This window comes from Miscanthus floridulus, chromosome 16, assembly GCF_019320115.1.
Source record: "Miscanthus floridulus cultivar M001 chromosome 16, ASM1932011v1, whole genome shotgun sequence".
Classification (NCBI taxonomy): domain Eukaryota; kingdom Viridiplantae; phylum Streptophyta; class Magnoliopsida; order Poales; family Poaceae; genus Miscanthus; species Miscanthus floridulus.
Window position 1 is genome coordinate 58,723,047 of NC_089595.1, and position 12,056 is coordinate 58,735,102.

The following is a 12,056-nucleotide window of genomic DNA, read 5'->3' on the forward strand; positions in this document are numbered from 1 at the left end:
AAGAAGTGTTATTTTTTGTGTAACTAGTGGCAGTGGTGGATAATTTTCTCCAACTCTAGATTTTGTGGAGCACCCTAGAGCCCCACCAATTTAGTGGATCAGATCCACGGTGGAGTTGATGAATAAAAAAAAGTTTAGCTACAAAAAGTGAATTTGAGTCTATTTTTCGTCGATCTGAAGCAAGTAGAGCTCTACTAAATAGACCCTTAGTAGTGCTAGTGCCCCTCTTGCTTTGGAATTCCTGACCCAGTTCAAGTATTTGAACGAGTTTTATTGGGTTGATCCAAAGAAATGAAAACTGTAACATCTACCGTAGCATACACACATCATGCACGACTTGCCCGTGTCGTGCAGGGTACTGATGCCGCAAGCAACAAGACGTGCGGGACATCGGTCCTCCCATCTTCACTCCACAGAACGCACTAGCTTCTCCTCTAGTATACTCGACTTCATATATATTTACAATTTTTTTTTTGAATGCTATATATACATGTTCAACTCATCGACGACTCTCTACTTGTCTGCCTCTTCACTTCCATCTGATTTCTGCTGGTTGTCACTCTGCAATGAAAATTGCTCACTCTATATAGCCACCTTCAATTTCTGTTTGTTCTTCTTTTGTTGAAGCCCAATTTCTGTTTGTTCTATAGAATTTGTATAGCAAAAGCTTTTTGTCACGAATTAGGTCAAAAGGCTGGGACACATAATAAATTAGTAAAGAAGAAAAAAATAACTAGTTTAAAGCCCACCATATTAGGTCCGGCCCAAAGAAAGCAGAGATTTGAAAGCCCAACCCATTGACGAAGTCAACCACAGCCCCACGGGCGGGCCCCACACACATCGCACGCTGCCACTGCCAGCTCCGGCTGCGGAACTGCTTTCGTTTGCCCGAATTCAACGGCCGGTCAACGCCGGTCGCCGGGCCGGCGCATGCCCGTCTCCCCGCGCCGCCACCTCCGCCGTCTCGCCCGCCGTGTCCGAGCCATGCTCCCCTCCGCCGCGGAGCCGGAGGTGTCCGATGGCGACGAACGCCGCGCGTGGGAGCCGCCCTTCGACGCGTCCTCGCCTGCGCCGCCCATGTCCTACCCGATCACGGACCTAGCCGCGCTCGCCTCGCGCGCCTACCTCTCCGCCGAAGCCAACTTCCACCTCCCCTTCAACAGGGCCTCCGTCCCGGCGCCAGCCTCGCCGCTCCCACAGCGCCGCCGCGTCCTCGTCTGCCACGACAGTGAGGGCGGATACCGCGACGACGCGGCGCCGCAGGGCGGGGCCAACCCGGACGCCTACGCGCTCTGGCACTGGCACCTCGTCGACGTCTTCGTCTACTTCTCGCACTACCTCGTCACCCTCCCGCCTCCCTGCTGGATCAACGCCGCTCACCTCCACGGTGTCAAGGTCTTCGCCTTGTTTCTACTCCGTCTGCTTTCGGCTCTTGACTCAGTCAGCTCAACTGAGCTTGCTTTTTTTTTCCTCTCCCCCTTGTCTGTGTGCCAAGGTTTTAGGGACGTTCATTGCAGAGTGGGATAAAGGCGTGGAGGTTTGCAAAGAGATGCTCGCGACCGAGGCTTCTGCACAGATGTATGCCGAAAGGCTCACAGAGCTGGCTCATACCTTGGGATTTGATGGTTGGCTGGTAATGTCTGTTGTGCCATCTTGTGATTGCTGGATATATGCTTGCTGCTGATTGCTGAATGCTAATACTGAATCGTCTTTCAGATTAACATTGAGGTCAAGCTTGACATTCATTTCATCGATAACCTGAAAGAGTTCGTCAAGCATCTAACCACGACAATGCACGATGCAGTTCCTGGATCTTTAGTCATATGGTGGTGTTTATTTCCAACTGTGTTGTAACTATGAACATGACAGGCTGTAGTTATCAAGCTTGGTTGATGATGCTTGTTGGCTTTTACTTGCTTTTGCAGGTATGATGCAATCACTGTGAATGGTGACCTTGATTGGCAGGATAAGCTCAACAAGTACAATAAGCCATTCTTTGATGTATGTGATGGGTTATTTTCCAACTATACATGGAAGGTAGTCCTCTCTTCTTATTTTATTTCCCTGCAACTCTGTGAAGCCACTTAAAATCTTAAGTGGTAGTCTGCTGAAATTGGCATCACAATTGCAGGAAAATTACCCACAAGATTCAGCTGCAGTTGCTGGAAACAGGAAATTTGATGTATACATGGGTATTGATGTTTTTGGACGAAATACATTCGGTGGTGGTCAGTGGACTGTATGTGTTCTCTGCTTTTATCTAATTCAGATGGTCCATTCTTATACTAACAAAATTCTTGTAGCTTTACGTAATTATTACTCAAAACTTAAACTGTAATCACCCTAGTTGCTTGGGAAATATGGAAGCACCGGAATGCTTATGTGTTTGAGGGTGCTAGGCCTAACATAGAAGCGGTACTACATTCGGTTGCCAATGAGGATGCCCTGTGGTGCTTGGCAGGGGCCTCCGCGTCGCATAAGCTCTTTGCTTGGTCGCTCGTCCTAGATAATTAATGGACTGAGTCGGTTTCCTGGTCGGGGTTGTGTGGTGGGAGAGATAACCCCCCTCTTCCTTTTTGTACCTTTTCTTCTTAATGAAATGACACGCGACTGGCGGCTCTTAAACTATACCTATACAATTTTCTCACACTTAGTGTTATCTTGATGCAACCATGGATGCTAAAGTATTTATATGATCACCTTTATCAGACTGTAGACGTAAATGTTGTGATTAGATAATAATCAAATTACTACTACTGTATTGCATATACATTTCTTTTTTCTGTTGGGAGAACTCATTTATATAGAGTTGATAAATGTAAAGTTGTAAGCCTGGGCTTGTGCCCCCTCCTCTGAAAAGATTCTCGAACACCGTGTCTTCCTCCATAACTACTGCTGTGTTTGACAGCTGCTAATCTGGGCAGTTGTAGCGCTCACAGAGTACCAGTTGCCCAGGAAGAAGGGACTGCAGCTAGTCTTTTTGTCGATTATTCTTTACGATTTGACTTCCCATCTTAGCTATGCAAGTAGTATAGTGCATCACACTGGTACAGATTGAGATGTCCCACTATCATAATTTGCTCATCAAGATATCTCTTTATGCTAATTCCTGAATTGGGTAGGCTTTGCTAGATAGTTTTATGATGAAATGAGACCTAGGCCGTCTGCAGTCGTCACTACTACAACGCTTGCTAGAGCCACCGAGGTTGCTCTCTCTTGTGCTCCTCGGTGCCACAGAAGGTACTGTAGGTGGTCAAATATGGCGAGTGGTGTCTCCTCGCGCATATCAGCTCCTTGGGCTCGCACCTTCGCGATTGCACCCCTTAATTTTAGTTCACGCTCCGCCACTGAAACCCTCAGTTGTACATATCGCTACTTTTCTTTTATAGTTTTATGTAAACTATGCCTTCCAGTTTCTCACCTTCCAATATTTGACTTATTGACAATTTTGCATTTTGCTAGACAAATGTTGCCCTTGATCTACTTAAGAAAGTTGATATCTCAGCTGCCATATTTGCTCCTGGATGGGTATATGAAACTAAGCAACCACCTGACTTTCAGAGCGCACAGAATCAGTAATGTGTTGTTGACTTCTTTCTGCTGTTATCGGTGCACTTTCTGCAATGTATTTACCAAGTAGCTGTGCAGTTGGTGGGGCCTTGTTGAAAAATCATGGGGTATTCTTCGGAGCTATCCAGAACAGTTACCATTCTACTCAGATTTTAATCAGGTATTGGACTAATTATCTACATTCCTTATCAGTTTATCATATTGGGTGTGGAAGACTGGTATATATATGTACACAGAATCTGGCAATACAGTGCAGCATGTTTTGGTAATCGGGATTATATGTTATGTAGCATTTTTTTGCGAATCCCTGACTCATTAATGCTGATTCTAAGTGCCATGAATAACTATTTTAATACTTCCAATATTAGACTAGGAGCACCCAGGTGCTCATACCCACAAGTTTTGTTCAGCAGACAGGAGCATTTATCATATAAGTTTACTTCCTTTCAAAGTCTGTCATTCTTTAAGTTTGGTTCTCTCAGTTGTCTATGTAGACTATGCTCACAAAATACAATTTTTTTGGCAGCATATGTGATGATTGGAAACATCTAGTCAATCGCTTCTGAATTTATTGTTTATGTTTTTATTTTCTGCACGCCATCTCTCCAGATTTTGCAGTTCCTCTGCCAAATGTCAAAAAATGTATATCCCTGTTTTTCTCCTTGTTCAGAAATATTGATGCACTGTAAACTTTTGTTCCCATTAGGGTCATGGTTATCAGGTATCCGTTGAAGGATTGCAAATCTCCAGCGATCCATGGAACAATATTTCTTGCCAAAGTTTCCAGGTAGCATGCTGTCAACATGTTCTGTTGAGTTATGCTTCCATGTATCGTTGTATATACACACTGACTCATATTAACTGTTAGACAGGGTTATGTTATGGGCCTTAGGCCTTATTAGCTTCAGCCATATGGGCTTATGTCCAGCCGGCCTGATCTCTGTATAGAGGTCGGCTAGGGCTGTGGAGTTGTATTTGGACTCCAAGTCTGGGTCTCTAGTAGATTGAGTTGAATTAGGCAAGGATACTGGAGGTTGTTTGTGTCTCCATAAGCCGCCCCTATCCTCACCTATATATATATATGTATGTACATGTTCTTGTCCTTCAATAATCAATCTATAGTTTCCCCAACTTACATTAACGGATCCAAAAAAAATGCCGTTTACATACCATCTGCTGTCATTATCCCATTTCTGAAATTTGGTTCTTATTCATGAAAGCTGGCATGTATCAAACCATCCTGAAGTTCACTGTGACAATGTCCCTTATTTTTTCTCAGCCTATGCTTAAATACACCAGAGATCAAGTTCACCTGCAAGCCTATACGGAGTAAGTTCACATCTTCTTTGGCTACATGGTAATTCATGTTTATTGAATTCTTGTATACAGTTTTCATTTCTTATATTAAGATGAAAAGTGAGGTGTATGATTTATATTATTTTTTAAGCAAGAAACACAGGTTAGCACTCAAGGCTACTGAAATATGCAACTTATCACCTACTTGCACTTCATCTCATAACTGCTTAAATATTTCGACTTTAGGTTTCATTGTGTAAATGAAGCATCATCTTTTATTTAAGATCATACAAATTAGCATGTCACTAAAATAGCTTGCTGAACAAGATAGAAATCTGAGCCCCAAAAAGTTTTGGAATGCATTATTTGAAGTGTTTGCTGACACATGTCCTAGCCACATAGGGTATTTGTTCCACTTACAAGCTGTTCGGTTCAGCCAAATGTAACGCAATCCAATTGCGGACGGGACCGAATAGCGATACGATCGTTTGGTTCGAACCCACACGTAATGAGGTACCCTGGAATCAGATACCGCTCTATTCACCCCTGATACCGCACCTCGCGGAGTCTTAGTTCAGTTACTATTAGAATCAAACTTAAGCTTTCTGGTTAATTTCACCATTAGTTTACATCAACTATAAAAAAAAGGGTGTACCCAGTGCAGAGAGCTCCCGCTCTGTGCGGGGTTTGGGGAAGGGTGTCAGTGGCAAGCCTTACCCTCGCCTATGCAATGCGAGGAGACCGCGACTCGAACCCGGGACCTTCCACTCATAGTTTACATCAACTATGATTTATATTATTCTTTGTGTGCCAATCATGAACCTTTAGTTTTATATTCTGCATTTGTGCTAATCATGCTGAGTATACATTTAATTCTAATTTTCCGGACAATTGAACTGGATGATTTCATTAGTGCACACAACATTTATCTTTCTTGTACATTTAGTAATGTTTCCTTACGTTATTTTCCAAAATAATCATCCCAATTATTTTCCATTTATAACATTCTTTTGCTGGATGCTTAATAGTTTCAAGGATGGACCGTACAGTGGAGGGAATTGTTTGACAGCCAAAGGAACTCTTCGGCAGAACATTGTTTTCTCAGAACGACTTTTTAATGGAGGACTTGCCATGGAAGATGGACCTGTTCATCTATTTTATTCGGTTAGAAAAAAGATGTATTTACATTTATTGTGTTATCTTAACTGTCTTCTTACTGATCTAATTCCTTGGAAATATAAAACTGAATCACATGAACTATATTGATTGTTTATTGTTACCAACATTGACAAAATCCCCTGAATGTGAATGGAGAAATGCGTTCACAGTGGTACTGCACTACTGCATGAGCTCCCTTAGTCCCTTTACCATTGTGTTCTATTTCTCAATGGATCCTTGTCTTTCCAGCCTCATGATTTAGCATCTTTTGGTGGCTTGTTTCAGGTAAGAGCCAATGCAAACTCTGCTCTAGGGTTGTCCCTGGATCTGTCTTCTAGAAACAAGCAGGGTACATCAATTCTTGTTGCAGAGGACATAGCAACATTCACCAGAAAGAAACAAAATCACAAGTATGGATCATATGTTAAAGCCGATAAGGTGGAGTTACATGCTCCAGATAACCAAGATTGGGTCCCTGTGCAACTACATTCTCCAGATAACCAAGACTGGGTCCTTTACAAAGCAACTGTTTGGTCCAGTGCTGGCTACACATTAACTGGTATCAACATTGTCTGCACATTGAAATTTACTGGCCAAATCAGTCCAGAAACAGAAGATGGTAGCATCTTGGAAGAAGAAGTCGATGGATCATCACTGTATCAAGCATCACTAGGCCACATCAGTATTCGAAATACTGACAAAAACACAGAGTTCCCTCCAGCAGAATCATGGGTAACTGAAGGTGATTACATCTCGTGGTCAAAAAGTTCTAATGGATCTGAACTTGTGAGTCTGAAAATCAGCTGGAAGCTGAAGACCCCTGATCAACGACAACCACCATTCAGCAAGTACAATATCTATGTGGAGAAGTTGATGGCAGATTCAGACGTGAAAGCTCCCAGAAGCTATCTTGGAGTTGCTAGTGTCGATGCCTTCTACGTATCGGGCTTAGAGGTCTCCAACGAAATCACTGGTGTGAAATTCTTCATTCAAGCGTTTGCACACGATGGAAGCTGGCAAGAACTTGAGGAATGTCCAAATTTCTTTTTATCCCCTGCCCATTCTGAGTGACATTCTTTTAACCCTGGTGCGCTTGATTCAGTTATTCTTTCACACATGTAAAAGACCCCCACAGAATAATCTATGTTATCCTTATACAGAATAAGAAGGGAAAAAAAACGAATAATAATACTTGTTTCTTCAGCATTTTCTGCTCATATGTTGTTTGTGTACACCCATTGAATTTGTTTCTTTCATCTGAATACAAGAACTCTGCAAATTTGGTGATCCTAATTGGAGAGGTCTCTTGCCGACACATGCAACCGCAGATTCTTCGGAATGAATGAATTGTTGGTGGTTGAAAGCGCCCTTATGGCCTTACGATGGGGACACCAAGTGGTATTCAGCACTGTGTTTCCGCCTATGATCGAAATGAAACTTTTGACTTGACTTCATAGTGCTTAACCATCTGATATTCCACGAAATTCAGAGAACTTGCTGATTGGTCTGGCAGGTCGGCTGGTCATTTCTGGTCAGATCTTGCGACTGTAGCCGCCATCTGATATTCCACGAAATTAGTACAACGTTTGCATTTTGGTCTCCTGTGTATTTTATAGATTTATTATTTATACACACCACGACAATGCCTGTCCAGTTCAACAATCTGCGTGAGCCCCCGCTGCTGCTCCATCAAACTACGCCGCCCCGTTTCAACTGCCACCCAGGGCGGGCGTCATGGAGCCCACGGGCGTCCCCGTCGGCGAGTCCAGTGACGATGCTTCCGCTAGAAGTGGCGAGGCCAGCGTCATGGCGGCGCCGGAGCTGGTGGACGACCTCGTCTGCGAGATCCTCCTCCGCATCCCGGCAGGACAGCCGGCGTGCCTCGTCCGCGCATCCCTCGTGTGCAAGTCCTGGCGCCACATCATCTCCGATCCAGCCTTCCGCCGCCGCTACCTCTCGTTCCTCCGGGCAAGATTGAGAATTGTGCCCCCTAGAGTGCCACTTGATAATCTCGTCGGCGAATTTGTATGATCCTGGCTTTATGTGTGCTCGTTTTTCAAGTTTGCTTTGCCTTGTGGTGCAGCTCAAGGCAGCATACAATTCTTTTTACCCCTTTGCTTTGTGTGCTCGTTTTTCAAGTTTGCTTTTGCCTTGTGGTGCAGCTCAAGGTAACATACAATTCTTTCACCCCTTTGCTTTGATGATGATCCAATCGTCAGCTTGAGATGTTCCTTTGGATTGTTGCTCGAATGTCTGAATTCGAAACGTTTGCTTGCACATTTTGTCATTGAAACTTTTTGTAGCTAGAGCTCAACAGTTTGTCTGCCGAGATGGAAATCCTGTTGTGAATCTGGTGGTCAGGCTCAACCAGCACAAGATTAAAGAGCCCGTGTTCCGGGAATGGGAATATCGAGAATGAAATGCAACCCAGGCACCAATGTTTCTGTTGGGCAAGGCTTCAGACTCAGGAAATACTATGCATTAAACTGAAAACCGAGAATGCCAAGTGTGCTCGATGATCTTTTTTCGCACACTGTTAATAAGATTCAAGTTTCAATTTTCTGGGTTGTCATACAAGGAAATACTTATCACGTACTATCTACTCTCATTGCAAAATGTATGAGAATTTGGTTTTTTTAATATATAGATTTTACCATGTATCTAGACATAACATATATTTAGGTACGTAGTAAAATTTATTTTTCTACAACGGTAAACCCGAATGTCATTAACAAAGTAACAAAATCACACAGTCAACGACACAGCGTAGCAAAAGCGTCGCAAGTTGCTACGCTATATCTGATCAGAAAACTACCCTATATCTGATCAGAGAGATCACGGATCAGCCTATATGGAACCACCGCTCCCCAAACCACCACAGTTACACTTCCGGCACAAGAAAAAAAAACATGGCCTTGTTTAGTTTCTCTCCTAAAGTTTACTCCTTATTCCATCGAATGTTTAGACACATAGAATATTAAATATAGACTTAAAAATAACTAATTACACAGTTTACGACTAATTAGCGAGATGAATCTTTTAAGCCTAATCAGTCTATGATTTGACGATGTGGTGCTACAGTGACACATCTGCTAACAACGGGTTAATTAGTCTTAATAAATTCGTCTCGCGGATTACTGACGGATTCTGTACGATGTGACACCCCGGAACTTTACACCCTAGATTTAAACAAGGCCAAAGTACAAAGCCCAAGGCCAAAAATCACAGCGCACAGGCTAGCTTCAGACACCTAAGTTCAATCTTATCGCCCAAGGCCATCAGCAGCTGACCATCCGCCTTCTCCTCATGCATCATCAGCAGCTGACCATCCGCCATTCTCATGCATCTGACCATGAAACTGAATGGGCGTCATCTTCAAGCTTTCCACACGACCGCGCCTTGCCCCATCTGAGACACCATACTGGACTGCTGTGAACGGTAAACCTGACCTAAGCAATGAAAGAACACATCATACAAATAATCTCTATAGAAGATTTCACTCTTTTCTTTTCAAAAGTACAGCATTTCTTGTTCTCCAAATAGCCCAGCAGATAGCTGCTAACCCCACTGTGTAAGCTTGTTTCCCATTAGGTAAGCTCAATTTAGTCCACATCCAGAACAGTTCCGGATTACACGATCTGCACTTAACTCCTAGAGCAAATGCAATTACAGTATTACACTCCAACTAAAAAAAAAAACAGGTGCTCCACAATTTCTTTTCTTCACTAAACACACATGATTCATTTCCTTTCCACTTGCGTTTGACCAGATTGTCCTTAGTCAAGATAGCATTCTGAATCACAAGCCACAAAAAGATCTTAATTTTTAAAGGCAGCCTAGCCTTCCAGATTCTGTTGAGACTGTGACCTAGCTCATCTTTGCATAGATGCTTATAAGTTGACTTAACTGAAAAGGTACCAGATTTCTTCCAATCCCATCTTGCTCTGTCTGAAATATTATTTACATTGCATCTGAACAGAATGTCATGTAGTCTTCTCAACTGATTTTGCATGTTCTCGTTTAACCATCTTCTGAAAGTAATATGCCAATTTCTCTTTTTCATTTCAGCAACTGAGCAATCCTATAGCAAAATTTATGTAAAAGCCAAAACGTCTTACAATTTTGAACGGAGGGAGCAGAAACTACTGCATATTTTCTAAGTATTGGAGCAAGCAACAAAGTGCGATAAGCAAGCAAACTATGCATTAAACTGGAGTTAGCTGATTGACTACAGCCACATTTCGATACTATTCCCTTCCAATCTTGGTAATGCAACATGCAAAAAGTACAAGTGAATAAATCCTGCAACAAAGCATGGGCTCAGCAAAGAAGTTCTAACAGTTATCCAAGTGATTTCAAGACCATAAGAAAACGAACCAAACTGTAGGAATAAAATGTCACGTATGAAATCAGCATTCTAACTTCATATACTGCATTTTCCTAAGCACCAGCTATCAATCTACTCCCTTAACCGGACACTACACCAGATAAGGGACTCGCCTGAATCAATTGCAGAAAATTGCAGGCTCCTTGCTTCATCATCCAGGAGAACCTTGGCTGCCTAACGATAAAGCAATTAACAGTAGATCATTAAGTTACAACTGATTAAACAAACACTTCTCAAAAACTGCATACTGCTATATGAAAGCATGCAGTGTTTCGTCTTTGACAAGTGTACATTAGCTACTTCAGCCATTACTCTCATAAAACCCTTCAGTATTTAATATCCCTTTATACTTTACAAAAAAAGGGATTGTGCACACATTGTTTCTAGTATAACCAAGTAGAAACTGGATTGTGCACACGTAAGCTTTGAGTATAAACAAACAGTGCTATCAAACAAATAGGATGTGTTGGAAGTAACAAATGAAGTAATCCCGCACAATAACCAAGTGAAAAGATCCAATCTAACTCTGCAACTGTATTTTGCAGAAGTAACAAGTTCACTGCTCAGCATTACATCGTTTAGACAGATTAGAGGCTCATAGTTTCTGACCAAACTACCATCCAGTCCATCCCTGTAGCGACCTTCATTTTACACCCCCTCCCCAGTCCACCCACCAGCAGCAGCAGCAAGCAACGTGCGTCGTGGGTCTTTGCCAAAGGGCATTTAACAATTTGTTCACACTGATGCTATCTTTCGATAGTATGAGCATGACTTTTGCACTGATGGCAACCAACTTGGTTCACACAGCCAGAGCCATGGTCCACTTGGTTGCCTAGTTAGATTATCTAGTGATCAGATAACGACACACTAATGGCAACATGTAACTATTACTTCTATTCAACATACTCTTCAGTTTATTCATAACACATCTGGATATTTTTTTAAAAAAAAAAATAAACATGCAAACTTTATTAGAACTGAACCGTAACCCAGTTTCAGTTCCAACTATGTTTGGAAAACTGTTGAGGCTAAACCCCAGTTTCAGTTCCAAGGATGTTTACAAAACTGTTGAGGCTACTGCTTGGGCAACCTTGCTCAGGTCAAATGAAAACTGAAATCTACAGTCATTTTCAGGAAAGCAAGGAACATATCCCATATAACATTATTCCCAAGAGACCCTGCCAAACAAAAACTAACAATAACTCCAATGAGCCGAAAGATAAATCTCAAACATAGTTCATCACCCATGATCAAGATGACAATAACAATTGGCCATGAAAATTTACAATCTGTTCAAAACTTTTTTTGGTTCACACAGGAACTAAAACATGCTGACAAAATCCGCAGAACAGAGAAACAGAGTGACTTCATAGTCTGTTCAATGTGGCTGTGTGCAGCATGATTACAAAGATTTTCAGATGTGACCCCAAAGAACAATTCAGACAAACAGTATTTTGATCCAGATGAGTAACACTATTCTTACTGCATGCTCAGCTGAAAACATAAATGATATTTGAACCAGAGATCTGACTTTATTGGGTCTATCTCATGTTTGAGCTTCATGCTACATAGAACACATCATCCGTCCATAACATTTTTTTGAGGCAAAATCCATCCATAACATGTATGGCAGATGAATCTCTAA

General features: G+C 42.3%; 1 protein-coding gene across 1 annotated transcript; it reads left to right on the plus strand.

Moving 5' to 3' along the window:
* The first annotated feature begins 538 nt into the window (after positions 1-538).
* Positions 539-7,253, plus strand: LOC136512202 (cytosolic endo-beta-N-acetylglucosaminidase 1-like). The gene is made up of 11 exons (XM_066506185.1): positions 539-1,395; positions 1,496-1,633; positions 1,717-1,826; positions 1,926-2,037; positions 2,132-2,239; positions 3,463-3,575; positions 3,649-3,730; positions 4,277-4,357; positions 4,850-4,899; positions 5,895-6,030; positions 6,310-7,253. Exons 1-11 carry the CDS (start codon positions 931-933, stop codon positions 7,093-7,095), a joined length of 2,181 nt encoding a protein of 726 aa, XP_066362282.1. The 5' UTR covers positions 539-930; the 3' UTR covers positions 7,096-7,253.
* Positions 7,254-12,056: the final 4,803 nt, after the last annotated feature.

Excerpts from the sequence above, each read along its gene's own strand:
- LOC136512202 (XM_066506185.1), top strand. The coding sequence starts at position 931 with ATGCCCGTCTCCCCGCGCCGCCACCTCCGCCGTCTCGCCCGCCGTGTC. Across the intron at positions 2,038-2,131 it reads TTTCCAACTATACATGGAAG|GAAAATTACCCACAAGATTC; the intron begins GTAGTCCTCTCT and ends TCACAATTGCAG. Across the intron at positions 3,731-4,276 it reads TCTACTCAGATTTTAATCAG|GGTCATGGTTATCAGGTATC; the intron begins GTATTGGACTAA and ends TGTTCCCATTAG.